Source organism: Colobus angolensis, unplaced genomic scaffold, assembly GCF_000951035.1.
Source record: "Colobus angolensis palliatus isolate OR3802 unplaced genomic scaffold, Cang.pa_1.0 Scaffold181, whole genome shotgun sequence".
Taxonomy (NCBI): domain Eukaryota; kingdom Metazoa; phylum Chordata; class Mammalia; order Primates; family Cercopithecidae; genus Colobus; species Colobus angolensis.
The window spans coordinates 2,228,910-2,243,682 of NW_012114944.1; the positions used below are offsets into that span (position 1 = coordinate 2,228,910).

At 41.1% G+C, this 14,773-nt stretch overlaps 1 protein-coding gene and 1 pseudogene across 2 annotated transcripts in view; one reads left to right on the forward strand and one right to left on the reverse strand.

Annotated features, from left to right (window-relative positions):
- Nucleotides 1-10,370: 10,370 nt before the first annotated feature.
- Nucleotides 10,371-12,307, forward strand: LOC105509977 (annotated as a pseudogene). Its single transcript, XR_001001502.1, has 2 exons — nucleotides 10,371-11,069; nucleotides 11,219-12,307. The product of XR_001001502.1 is annotated as a multifunctional protein ADE2 pseudogene (transcript).
- A 1,980-nt stretch (nucleotides 12,308-14,287) lies between these two features.
- The window catches only part of SLC25A51 (solute carrier family 25, member 51), a 14,346-nt gene continuing 13,860 nt past the window's right edge, over nucleotides 14,288-14,773 (reverse strand). The window contains exon 3 of the mRNA XM_011939521.1: nucleotides 14,288-14,415. Within this exon, the coding sequence (XP_011794911.1) occupies nucleotides 14,288-14,415 (128 nt within the window). The remainder of the gene's footprint in view (nucleotides 14,416-14,773) is intronic.

A 14,773-nucleotide genomic window follows, 5' to 3' on the forward strand; every position in this document is an offset into this window, starting at 1 on the left:
CAAGCTCTCATGAAGCCAGCAGAATGCAGTGTGCAGATTATTCAGTAATAGAGGAATCCATCATTTATTATTATTATTAACAGACTATATTCATCAGGGTAAGATTTGTTCTAACCATAAGCAACCAAACATTTCTCATTGACTTGGAAAACTGCAAGTTAAGACTCAGTTTTTCATTCCACAAACATTTGAATCGCTATTATATGCCTAGTTTAGTACTGGGAACTCAAGGGACAAAGATAACTATCGTCTTGGTATTCCATAGCTGTAGCTGAAAGAGACTTCTATTCAGGGCTGGCTTTAAAGGGGTTGCACATGTGCAGTTACATAGTGCCCCATACTTAGAAAGATTCCATGTAGGCCAGGCGCAGTGGCTCACGCCTGTAATCCCAGCACTTTGGGAAGCCGAGGCAGGAAGATCGCTTGAGCCCAGGAGTTTGAGACCAGCCTGGGGAATATAATGAGACCCCATTTCTACAAAAAATGAAAACACAATTAGCCAGGCATGGTGGCATGCACCTATAGTCCCAGCTACCTGGGAAACTGAGGTGGGAGGATCACCTGAGCCCAGGAAGTTGAGACTGCAGTAAGCTGAGAGCACATCATTGCGCTCCAGCCTGGGCAACAGAGTGAGATTGAGATTGTCTCAAAAAAAAAGTTGAAAGGCCTCATGCTTACTTTAATGGTTTGCTATAGCCATCTTGAAATTCTCAACTTTTTGAACAAAGGCACTGCATTTTTATTTTGTACTGTGCTCACAAGTTATGTAGCTGGTCCTACTTAGATGTAATCATTTTGACGTGATGGGTACAAAATAATAAAAGAGTTATAGTATCTTTCACCTACCTTCTAATAAAGATATTCACATTCATTGAGAATTAGCTATAAAATGTATAATTTAGTAAAATAACTTCTAAAATTAAAACCACCTCGCTCCCACAAATTTTTGGACAGATCAAATGTTCTTCATTTCAGAATTACAAAAGCTTTCTAAAATTATAATTTTTACCTTTTTAATTGAATTGTTTTGAGTCTTTCAAATGGATGAACTTAGAGTTGTAGATGAGTTTATTTTATCTATATACATACCTACATAAAAATATAAGGTTTTAATAAAAAAAACTTTATATTATAAATGCAGTGAATATGTGATATGTCTACCTCATAACATGCTTTTTAAAAAATAAATGCTACTTTGAAACATTTGACACACTTTGCGTGTGGCTAACCTGTTTAAAAGGTTGACGGCAAACTTGATTTAGTAATTGCTGGAGTTTTTTTGTTTGAACTCCCTACATGTGCATTTCTGGACCAAAATCAAGCACAAGGCTATGACAAAGGCAGTGGCTTGGTAATTCTTGTTATTGATATTCCGGACTTTTCAATCATGCACTCTCCATCAGAAAAAATTTAAGATCCAAATTCTGATTATCTATAAATGATGGGTATACTATTGTACTGATCTGTTAAGTACATTATAAAACATACACAGAGGAAAATTGAAAGTTTAAAAGATACGGTTTTTAAAAATTAAAGTTCTAAATTTCTTCCTGTACTTCCAGGCATAAACTGTGCCTCAGCTAGTATATGGACATTTCATCTTGGGAAGGCCACTATCTAAAATGTAGAACTGGCATTTTACACTAAAAACACATGTACTAAGATTGCATTTTTCACATATGTTCACTAATGTTCTAGCCATTTACAAGTTTATTTGGTATGAATATGTTTCGTAGAGTTTTAAAAATTAGTTCTTTATTCAGTGAAAATTGTATTCTTATCAATAGGAAGCATCATTCTTAGATTTTTACTTTTGTCAAGCTGTTTACAGTGACTGAATCTTATATAAACTTAGAACATGCTATTTTTCACAGTGTTCCTGAGAATTTCATTTTCTTGTTGTATTACTTAGCAGTGTGATTGATGGTTCATTTTACCAGATTATTTTCATTCACCAGAATATTATAATCATATCTGGGACACTTTTTGGTAAATCATTGGAGATTAAAAGAAGAGTGAATCCCTTTGAACTCAAATTACTTTGTGAAATTAATCATTCAGACAAACTAATTTAACTAACTATAGCACTAATTATCACTATTTTGTTATCTCTATGACTGACATTTTGAGCTATTTAGAAATATATTTTTAATGAAAGGGAAATAATTATTTGGTATGCATTAATAATAATGAATCAACAGTATATATCTGTTTTCTATTGCAGCTGTAACAAATTACCATAAACTCAGTCATTTAAAACAACAAAAATTTATGTTACAGTTCTGGAGGTCAGAAATGGATCTCACTGGGCTAACATCAAGGTGTTGGTGGGGCTGTGTTTCCTCTGGGAGCTTCAGGGGAGAATTCATTTCCTTGCCTTTTCCAGCGTCTAGAGGCCACCTGCATTCCTTGGTTCATTGCCCCTTCTTCCTTCAAAGCCAGCAGAAAAGCATATTATTATTTTTTTTAAATTTACTTAATTTTTTTTTATTTTTGTAGAGATAGGGTCTCACTATGTTGCCCAGACTTGGCACAAACTCCTGGGCTCAAGTGATCCTCCTGCCTCAGCCTCCCAAAGTGCTGGGATTACAGGTGTGAGCCACTGTGCCTAGCCAAACATAGCTTTCTTTCTCTGACACTGACATTTATTCTCTAGCCTCCCTCTTTCACTTACACTGACCTTTGTGATTACATTAGGCCCACTGCATAATGCAGGATAACCTCTCCATTTTAAGGCCAGCTGATTAGCAAACTTAATTCCATTTACAACCTTAACTAACAGTTGCCCTTACCATTACATACAAGTTCTGAGTATTAAGGATATAGACATCTTTAGGGGCTATTGTTCTGTTTGCTTACTGTGTGCTAGTGTTGGGTACTAGCCTTAGCGCTTCATAGGCACTATTTAATCCTTAAGGCATTCTTATGAAGTGGGTACAGTTATTCCCATTTTACAGAGGAAGAAACTGAGGCTTAGTTTACCTAAAGTCATATACCTAGTAAGTCTCAGAGTCAGACTCCTACCTGGTTCTGTCTGACTTCATAGCCTAACTTCAGTTGCTATACAGCTTTGATAATTCAGATAATACTTACAAACTATGTAGAACATTGTGAATACAGGTGTCATACTGTAAGAGAAATGTATTGCAGCTGTATTCTGTAATTAGGTAAAATTATTCTAATATCACTGTGAAAAAATTGAAAAGCTTCTGCTTACACGTATAGGGCCAGTAACATTTTCAGAGTTGTCTTGTAACACGTAAGTGCTTTTATTCCCCAGACCTTTATCTACTAGGGCTTAGCTGTTGTGGTTTATAGCTGTCATATGCTACTTTTAAAACAAATAATGCTGGACGCAGTGGCTCATGCCTGTAATCCTGGCACTGTAGGAGGCCAAGGCGGGCAGACTGCTTGGGTCCAGGAGTTTGAGAACAGCCTGGGCAATATGGTGAAACCCCATCTCTACAAAAAATACAAAAAATTAGCTGGGCATGGTGGCACAAGCCTGTAGTTCCAGCTATTGGGGAAGGTTGGGGGAGGGGCAGGCAGTGAGGTAGGCGGATCACCTGAGCCTAAGAGGTTGAGGCAGCAGTGAGCCTTGATCATGCCACTGCACTCCAGCCTGGGTGACAGAGTGAGACCCTGTCTCAAAACTAACTAACTAAATAAAAGCTAATAACTATTTAGGATATCAACTTAAAACAGGTATTTAAATCATTGTGTACAGTTGGTTGCTGCATCGCAAAAACTACATACCAGGCTGAAAAAAAAATACACAATATTATTAAAGGACAAAGATAAGCAAGCTTAAAACTTAAGGTTTATTGCTTCCAGAACCATAATCTTAAAAGTTTTTCTCTTGATCTGTGTGGCTTCAATCACATATTTTTTTTTCCACGATAGTGGGATAATTATAGGATTGCCTGGTTCCTGATGGGGTAAAGGTAGATGTATTAACAGAGACGTTATCAGTCATCAGTGGTGATCTGGTGTCTAGGATAAGGAAACTATGCATCATCTCTATTTGGCAGTGTGTCCCAGTGAGTATACTGGGCAGAAATAGACTACCATCTTAGGCCTTAGAATTAGGTTCTTATCCCTGACTCCCCCACCCTACAGGAGAACTCAAGACAACGGGCAGACACTCTTGGGAGCTTTATCATTGTCCTCTCACCAACTGTTAGAAGCATCTGCTGTAATACCGCGTTAAATTAGCTCTGACTTTGTCCTAGTCAGGGAGTGTCATTCTCATTCTTTGGAGAGACTTCATGCTATCTCCTACCTCATGGCATTTCATCCCCTCTTGGGAAAGTCCAATTTTTGTATAACAACCACTGGGCCTGTCCACTGAGTTCTCCTCCAGGCTCCTCCCTTTTGGCAGAGGACAAAAAAAAGTGGTGCTCAAACTTTATCGTGCATTAGAATCACCTGGAAAATGTGTTAAACTACAGATTGCTGGGTCCACATCCAGAGTTTCTGATTCTGTAGGTATGGAGTGGGAGCCCTAGTTTTGCATTTCTAATTAGTCCTCCACTGATGCTGTAGATCTTAGGGACCACAGTTTGAGAACCACTGATATAGAAAATGCAGTTAAGGTTTAGATCTTCCATGGATGACAGATGCCATGGATCTCTGTGTAGATAACAGAAGTCCATTTAGAGAACCTCTTACCTTTTTGAGGCCAGTATAGAAGAATAATAATATGTCCCTTCAGCTACATCATTGTCAGTACATTGTCAGGTTTGCACTTCCTGAACTGGAGCTAAGAGTTCCCTGATTAAAACATGATATTGGCCGGGTGCAGTGGCTCATGCCTGTAATCCTAGCACTTTGAGAGGCCAAGGCAGGCGGATCACCTGAGGTCAGGAGTTCGAGACCAGCCTGGTCAAAATGAAACCCCGTCTCTGCTAAAAGTGCAAAAATTAGCCAGGTGTAGTGGCACATGCCTGTAATCCCAGCTACTTGGGAGGCTGAGGCAGAATTGTTTGAACCTGAAGGGTGGAAGTTGCAGAGAGCTGAGATCGCGCCATTGCACTCCAGCCTGGGCAACAAGAGCGAAACTCCGTCTCAAAAAACAAAACAAAACAAAACAAAAACATGATATTTACATTACTGGGCAGTTAACTAAGCTAAGATTTCTTACCTTCTCAGGAACAGACCTGGTGCTGTGTAGCTTATCTTTTAACTCAAAATGAGAGAGCAGCTACAGAAATATACACTCCCTGGTATGAACTGTAAATAGCTGCAACTGTTGCTAACAATAGCAATAAATCCAGAAAAGGAACAACTGAAACTTTAAGCACGGCATACACAACTCAAAAACACTTTTTAGCCTTAAAAAAAAGTTTTGTTTTGTTTTTTTTAAATAGTTGTTTCCGGGGAGCCGGGTGCAGTAGTTCACGCCTATAATCCCAGTACTTCGGGAGGCTGAGGCAGGCAGATCACCTGAGGTCAGGAGTTCGAGACCAGCCTGGCCAACATGGCAAACCCTGTCTCTACTAAAAATACAAAAAATTAACCGGGCGTGGTGGTACATGCCTGTAGTCCCAGCTACTCAGGAGGCTGAAGTAGGAGAATCACTTGAACCTGGGAGGTAGAGGTTGCAGTAAGCCGAGACTGCGCCACTGCACTACAGCCTGGGTGACAGAGCAAGACCCTGTCTCAAAAAAAATAGTTGTCTCCTTGCAAGTTGTTTAAATTATGAGTATTTTAGAATGCCTTGTTGACATTACTTGTTAAAGTCCTTCTCTATAAAAAGTTAGTTTTTGTTGGGGTAAAATGAAGGATCTAAGTTTAACTGCGAATTTTTTTTAAAAAAAGTTAAAATACAGAGCATCAGATTTGTTCTGGACACATTGCATCTATTCTTAAGCAGTTATTACCTAAATGGTTTTTTTCTTGCGTACTTAATAAATGTATGTACTTAAAAGAAAGATTTCCTGGCATTTATTGAAAGTTGCAGTGTATTGCAGGAAAATCATAATTTTCCTGGTTAGCCTGGTCCCTGCTAGTCAGGAGGTGGGTAGACTTACCCTTATCGCTGGGCAGTCTTAGCAAAGATTTTTTTGGTGGGGGGGACGGAGTCTCGCTCTGTCACCTAGGTTGGAGTGCAGTGGCACGATCTCGGCTCACCGCAAGCTCCGCCTCCCGGGTTCACGCCATTCTCCTGCCTCAGCCTCCTGAGTAGCTGGGACTACAGGCGCCCGCTACCTCACCTGGCTAATTTTTTTGTATTTTTAGTAGAGGGGGGCACCATGTTACCCAGGATGGTTTCGCTCTCCTGACCTCACCAGCCGCCTCGGCCTCCGAAAGTGCTGGGATTACAGGCGGGAGCCACCACGCCCGGCAGGAAAGAATGTTTGAAAGATTAGCCTCTGTTTTAGCCACCAGCCCTGTCACAATCGGGGGGGCGGGGGGCGGGGGGAGAGGGGGATAGTCCAGACCTGAGTGGGAGGGAACTGCCGTATTATCATTAGTGGGGAAGACAAGTAAATTTCTAGGCCACAGGCTTGTATTCCCTTCTAGCAAGTATTTCAGTGGTATCTTATAACTTCATAGCAATCTAAGAATAGCACACTGAAAGAGTTAAACTGAGTTTCTCAAGTATTCAGCAATGATAAATCCCCTAATGCTTTTTCGCAACATTTTATTATGAAAATATCCAAACAGCAAAGTTAAAAGAATTTTACAGTGAACATTGTTTACCAAGGTTTTACCATTAATATTTTACTTATTTTATTCCTTAACTAACTCTATCCATCAGTCCATCTTAATTTTTTTTTTTTTTTTTTGAGATGGAGTCTCTCTGTCACCCAGGCTGGAGTGCAGTGGTCCAATCTCGGCTCACTGCAACCTCTGTCTCCCAGGTTCAAGTGATTCTCCTGATTCGGCCTCCCAAGTAGCTGCGATTATAGGCACCCACCATCATGCCTGGCTAATTTTTGTATTTTTAGTAGAGATGGGGTTTCACCATGTTGGCCAGCCTGGTCTCGAATTCCTTACCTCAAGTGATCCACCTGTCTCGGCCTCCAAGTGCTGGGAGTTACATGTGTGAGCCACTGCGCCCAGCCTAATCCATCTTATTTTTTGATGCATTTTAGATTGCTGACACCTGTACTCATCCTTCTAAAAGTCCTCACATGCACATCATTGACTAGAGTTTAAAATTTTTGTTGTTGTTGTTATAAAATTTACATACAATGAAGTACACAGATTAACTCTACATTAAATTTATATAAATGTATACATCTGTGTAACCCAAACTCCTCTCAACATATAGACCACGAGCACCATCCCAGCAAGTTCTCTCCTGCCTCCTCCAGGTGAACTTCTGCCCCCATCCTCCCAGAGGGAACCACTGTTCTTTTTTTTCCTGCTATAGATTTTCCTGTTCTAGAACTTCATATAAGTGAAATTATCCATTATGTATTCCTCTTGATGATTTCTAAAAGACATTCTTAAGAAATTAAAAGTGTTTCTGAAACAAGGAGAATAATTGATAAAGAAAATATCAGAGATCAGATTCATTACTTCATTAAATATATTTATTATGAGAACCTCTAATCTGTGTATACAGAAATCTGAAAACCAGACCCTGCCCTCAAGGAGATCACACTGTCCTGGGAGATACAGTACAAACATGCAGTTAGAGACAGGCAAGAAACAGTTATCACTCGGCACAGAAGGGGCCGAATCCAGCCTGGGAGGTAATGGAGCAATCAAGGGATATTTACATTTTTACTTTGGAACTTGTCTGGGGCAGCCAACGCTCTTTTTTTCCATAATTTTAGAACCTCTTAACTCAAAATGATTTGTCCTGAAATGGCAGTTTTACAATACTGAGTAGGTGTAATACAAATTCGCTAAATAAAATGAGGAAAAAACTGTAAAAGGCACAAATTTAAATTACTGGGGATTTTGCTTTCCTCTAGTTTAAGTTGAAATAGACTCAAATAGGTGTGGTATTGCTCCCAAACACAAACAACATGCATTCCTGTTCTCTGATTACAAGTGGCAGAAGCTTTCAAGAGCTCTAGATAGCAACAGCAAAACTTTAATCTTCTTGGACTCCCCTTTAACTTTCTCAAGGTACATAAAACCTGTTGCTGGTTGGGCATGGTGGCTCAGGCCTATAATCCCAGCACTTTGGGAGGCTGAGGCAGGAGGATCACTTGAGGCCAGGAGTTTGAGACCAGCCTAGGCAACACAGCAAGACCCTATCTCTAAAAACCAAATCAACTGTATCTTCAAACTGAGGCCCTCATCTCCTAATTTTTTTTACTCTTTACTTCCATATTTTACACACAGATTACAAATGAAAGATCCTCAGTTTCCATCTGTACCCACTTTTTCCTACTCTTGGTCCATCTCAGAACTCTATCATTGTTATTTAGTGAGGAGGGGAAGCCCGAGAAAACCTGGAAATTTGTTTAGCCACACTTTCCCCAGAAAACTGAGAGGGTTAAGAAAAATTCTGAAGCTTCTTTTGCCCAAGGAAACGAGAAAGCTACTTACTATAAACCACCTATTATAGATATGATGACCCTTGAAAGAGAAATACGTTTATTTTTCTTCATATTATCTGAAACAAATAGCACCTCGTGTAACTAAATGCATTTTTTAGTGTACATCAGAAGGAAGGAATTGCTTAATAAAGAGTACCTGAACTGAGTTTGTTTCTGTTGATGAAAGGCAGAGCAGCTATAGAGGTGAGCTGCCCTAAAACAGTGTAAACAGTCACTGCCTTAAAGGTGCTTCTAACAGTAACAAAGCAGGGGCCCACCACAAACTATTCTAAACAATACTTTCTTCTTGCTTTTCCTAGTCCATTTCATTCAACTGAGTTCCACAATTCAGAAACAGTGACAGGAGGGATAAGAAAAATGGAGTGCCTGTACCTCTGAATCCTGACTCACGCACAAGCGTTTTAGCTCAAATTGGCTAGACATTTCTCAGAGTAAGGGATCGCTGGCAGTGTTTGGAAACTAAAGGAGAATAAAGAACAGTCTCATCAATCATGCAGCTTATGTTGTGGACGGAACGCATATATTGAAGCCCTAACTTCCAATGTGATAGTGTATGGAAGTGAGGCCTGTGGGTGGTAATTAGGGTTAGAGAGGTCATGAGAGAGGTGCCCCATGATGGGATTAGTAATCTTATAAAGATAACTAATTTATAGAACTTTCTCTCCGTTATGTGAGGAGATAGCAAGAAGACAGCCCTCTACAAACCAGAGAGAGGGCCCTCACCAGGAACCAAATCTGCTGGCTCCTTATCTTGGACTTCCCAACCTCCAGAACTGTGAAAAATAAATGTTGTTTAAGCCAGTGGTCCCCAACCTTTTTGGCACCAGGGGCTGGTTTTATGGAAGACAGTATTTCCACAGATAGGTGGAGCGAGGCGATGGTTTTGGGATGAAACTGTTCCACCTCAGATCATCAGGCATTAGATTTTCATAAGGAGTATACAATCTAGATCTCTTGCGTTTGCAGTTCACAATAGGGTTTGCATTCCAATGAGAATCTAATGCCGCCACTGATCTGTCAGGAGGCAGAGCTCAGGCTGCTCGCTCACCCACTGCTCACCTCCTGCTGTGTGGCCTGGCTCTGAACAGATGGGTACCTGTCCATGGCCCAGGGGGTTGGGGAACCCTGATTTAAGTCATCCAGTCTATGGTACTTTGTTACAGCAGCCCAAGCGAAAACAATTCAGTACTTTGAGATGTATTGTAAAAAGTACCTTTTCCTTAAATGACCTCCATGACCCATTAACAAATGAAAGCTGACCTTCACTTGGTCATTTCATAGGATATTCCAGAATGCTGTGATACTGAATATCCACGTGTCCCATCATTCTTGATTTTTTTTTTTTTTTTTTTGAGACAAGGTCTTACTATATTGCCCAGGCTGGACTTGAATTCTCAAACTCCTGGGTTCAAGAGATCCTCCTGTCTTGGCCACCCAAAATGGTGAGATTGCAGGCGTGAGCTACTGTGCCCTGCCAGGACTAGCTTTTTAAAGAGGCAACAGGGCCAGGCACGGTGGCTCACACCTATAATCCCAGCACTTTGGGAGGCTGAGGTGAGCGGATCACTTGAGCTCAGAAGTTTGAGACCAGCCTAGGCAACATGGTGAAACCCTGTCTCTACAAAAAAACACAAAGTTTAGCTGGGTGTGGTGGCACAAACCTGTGGTCCCAGGTACTGGCAAGAGATGGGAGGATCGCTTGAGCCTGGGAGGCTGAGGCCGCAGTGGGCCAAGACTGCACCAATGCACTCCAGCCTAGGTGACAGAGTGAGAATCTGTGTCAATAAATAAACAAATAAAGCAATAGGTATCTAATATTCACAACAGAGATTTCTGCCTCTCAGCATGGGTGCAACTCTCATCCCACTCAGGATAACGGTGATGGCTGAGGTACTGAACATTGCTAAAAAACTGTGTGAAGGTAAAACAAAAGAGGTCTATGAATTGTTTGTTAAATAGGCCAGGAAAAGTCCTCCTGCAGTCTAAGGGCCAGATGACAGCAGGAAATGCAGTCAGAATCACCTGGAAGGAAAAGTTGCAACCTCAAATAAAATTACCAGTTGCATTTTTCTGTTGTTACAGGAAGCAGGTATTAAAACTGCTTTCACCAGAAAATGTGAGGAGACAGCTTTCATTGTGCCCCAGTGTGAAATAATTCCAACTGAACGGTTTGCAGAAGAATAGCAACTGGTTCTTTACTCAAAAGAAATCCTCGTGCCAAGGAAGGATATGAGTTTTACCCACCTAAAATGGAGATGTTTTTCAAGGATGATGCCAATCATGACCCACAGTGGTCTAGGGAACAGCTAACTCCAGCAAAATTTGGCTTTGCTGCACTTGGTATAAAACTGAAGTGGATATGATGAGTCATGCCACATAGGTTGTTTTGAAATACTGGAGACATCCTGGTTGCCCCCCAGAACTGTACACTGGTTGATATGAAGAACGAATTTGGTGTTGATGTGGCCAGCAAAGAAATTGTTCTCACTGATGTTATTGATAATGATTCCTAGAGACAGTGACCATCAGGAGATCAAAGCCAATATAGAAAGACAGTCTTTTAATTATCCTTTTAAAAATGTTATTAAAAAAAAAAAGAGACAGAGTCTTGCCATGTTGCCCAGGCTCAAGCAATCCTCCTGCCTTAGCCTCCCAAAGTGCTGGGATTACAGGCGTGAGCCACCACTTCGGGCCGAAAGATAAACAGTCGTATCAAGGTTTCAGTGTAACTCCTGAAGGGTTCCAAATGGTACAGAAAAACTTTGCATGGGTTGTAGAGATTAGAGTTGCTTTTGAAATCAGAAAGTCAGTGCAGTGTTATAGTACTGATGGGTTCTACTTCTGATTTTAGTCACCATGAAAAAAATCAAGGCCTGTGGAAATTTTGGCATTCCATGTGGACTTCGAGTAACATCTGCACATAAAGGACCAGATGAAACTCTGAGGATTAAAGCTGAGTATGAAGGGGTGGCAGTCGTACTGTATTTGTGGCAGTGGCAGGCAGAAGCAATGGTTTGGGATCAGTGATGTTTGGGAACACTGCACATCCAGTTATCTGCTGTCCTCCCCTCACACCAGACTGAGGAGTTCAGGATATGTGGTTTCCTCTTCGACTACCCAGTGGTCTCGGCTGTTGAACCATACTTTCTCCAGAAGGATCAGCTCAGTTTGCTGCTCAGATCTTTGGATTAAACAATGACTTATTATGGGGCAAACTGCAAGCAAGCACTTTGAGCACATGGATTTCTTGGAAGAAAGGTGACAAGAAAATCACATAAAGAACATCATTGCATTTTTTAGGGGGAAAACTACAGATTTCTAATTTAGCTGCAGAAAAATCAAGCAAGATGAAAAAATTTAAAATGAGAGAACACAAATAAAATGTACTAGTGAATACATGCTTCCCAAGATCCAAACAAAAACTATTCACAACGTAATTAAAACAGGTGAGCGCTGTGAAAATAGAAACACAGTGACACAGGAAGAGCCTGACAGGGGAACCTAACCGAGTCCTGAGAGTGTAAGCCAGCTTCCCCAAGGAAGTGACATTTCAAGCAAGATCTGGAGGACAGCAGTCTATACGCGAAGTAGAGAAAGGTAGTGCTGAGGGCAGAGGGCACCTACATGGGCAGAAGCTGGGAGCAAGACGAGTACAGCATGCCCCAAGTAATCAGGAAGTGCCAGTGGCTGGAGTGCAGAGACAGCAGTGCAGTTTTAGCTAGAGATGAGAGCAAGGGAGGCAAGGGCTGGATCATCCTGTCTCCTGTAGGCCACAGCAAGGTGTCTGGTCTTTATGACAGAGGGAAGGCATTTATTGAAGTGACATTTTTAAAAATTACTGACGGCCGGGCATGGTGGCTCATGCCTGTAATCCCAGCACTTTGGGAGGCCAAGGCAGGTGGATCACTTGAGGTCAGGAGTGTGAGACCAGCCCGGTGCAAAACCCTGTCTCAGATAGATTTAAGGCAGCCGGGCGCGGTGGCTCATGCCTATAATCCCAGCACTTTGGGAGGCTGAGGCAGGCAGATCACCTGAGGTCGGGAGTTCGAGACCAGCCTGACCAACATGGAGAAACCCCGTCTCTATTAAAAATATAAAATTAGCCAGGCGTGGTTGCACATGCCTGAAATCCCAGCTACTTGGGAGGCCGAGGCAGGAGAATCACCTGAACCCAGGGGTCGGAGGTTGCAGTGAGCCAAGATCACGCCATTGCACTCCAGCCTGGTCAACAAGAGCGAAACCCCATCTCTAAATAAATAAGTAAATGAAAAGATTTAAGATGGAAGCCAGTCTCTTGGGGATTGGGAGAGCTCTGTAGCTAAGCAGAGATTCCCCAGGGCCGTTCCTGGTCACACCTACTCCTTGCTCTGGAGGTCTAGAACTCTATAGTGGCTGCTAGAACTCTACAGAGGCTGCTATGGGTGGGTTAGAAGATTTCACCAGATGATATGATGATTAAACACCCTTTTTATCAAATCTAAATTTACAAGTTCAGGATATTGCACTTTCTCTTTATGATGGATTTCCAGCTCTGAAAGCAAAAGTAGGTATTAAAAAAAAAAACAAAACTGAAAAGGACAAACATCCAGACTATTTAACTTGGGAGTAAACATTACATGAGGGTACTCTATTACAACAGAAAGTACTGAGAAGCTAAACCAAGAAAGTTTAAACTCAGTAGGGAAGTTTATTATATAAGGAAGACCGTTAAGAAATAAAATGTGTGGCCGGGTGCGGTGGCTCACGCCTGTAATCCCAGACCTTTGGGAGGCCAAGGTGGGCAGACTGCTTGAGCCCAGGAGTTCAAGACCAGCCTGGGCAACATGGTGAAACCCCATCTCTACAAAAATTAGCTGGATTTGGTGGCACGTGCCTGTAGTCCCAGCTACTCAGGATGCTGAGGCGGAAGGATCGCTTGAGCCCAGGAAGTCAAGGCTACAGTGAGCCATGATCATGCAACTACACTCCAGCCTGGGCAACAGAAACTCTGTCAAAAAAAAAAAAAGTTTTGCAGTTAAACTACCTGAAAAAAAACTTACATGAAACCCTCTTGACCAAATAAGATGGATAGACAAAGGAATGTTTTACCTGCCACATCCCCAGGTTAAGTTGCTAAAAGTCAAGGTAGTGTGCTGTTTTCTCAATAAAAAGACTAACAGGTTAATCTATTAATACCACAAAAAAGGAACGTGCTAGTATTAAGCAACTACTCAACCATAAGAGAAGACCAAAAAGAGTGAGCTTAAAAAACAAACTTTATTCCAAATTATCAAAAAAAAAGTGTTAACTCTGAAACATTTAACATATTTCATTTAAACTCATACGGTCATAAAACTCAAAGTATCAAAAATAGCATTGTGCGCTTAACCACTTTCAGTAATGAACCTTCAAGAGGAAACATTTAGAGACTCCCACACAACCTGGGCAACACATATTTAATATTAAGCAAAGACAGCATTAAAAACTAAAAATCCTCAAATTTCAAGAGAATACCTGTTCAAGTTTTTGATATGCATTTGCACATGATAAAAGAAATATTTTAATTTAAAAGAAACCAAGTCTGAGTGCTTACCCTTTCTTCAAATGTAATCTCCTGTCCACCCTTCATTTTATGACTGCATACGCCTCACTCTACTTCATCTACACTGAAACAGTGTTAGTTCAACATGATTGGCTTCACTCGAAACCCTCTAGATCCCATTTCATGTATCCCATCGACCACCATTATTCCCTTACATGTTTGCACAGCCTTATACTGAGTATTACATTGTAACCAAGCTTGGGAATTTCAGGTATCCAAAGGTAATTATATACACAGGATTCTGTTTTATTGCACAGTTCACAATATAGCCGGTGATTATACAGCCAACCACGTTAAGATGAATATCGACTATGTAGACAAAGACATCGATTTTGTCCCCAACCACAAATGAAACAAGAAAGACACACATATTCACCAACATATTAAGGTTGTGTTTACTCTGTGGTGCAGTCCTGAGGGCTCATACCACTCTCAGTGTGTTCAACACAGAATCCATAACATTTCTGGTGGCATCACACATGAAGTATAGGACACAAGACCATAAGTGTCCTGCACTCATGAGCCATTTGTGCCACATACGTAACAGAAAGGCCACTTTTAAAGCTTTTCAGATATTCAATCATGTTTATCTTTTCAATTTTTTTCTTTTTTTGAGACAGAGTCTTGCTCTGTCGTCCAGGCTGGAGTGCAGTGGTGCAATCTCGGC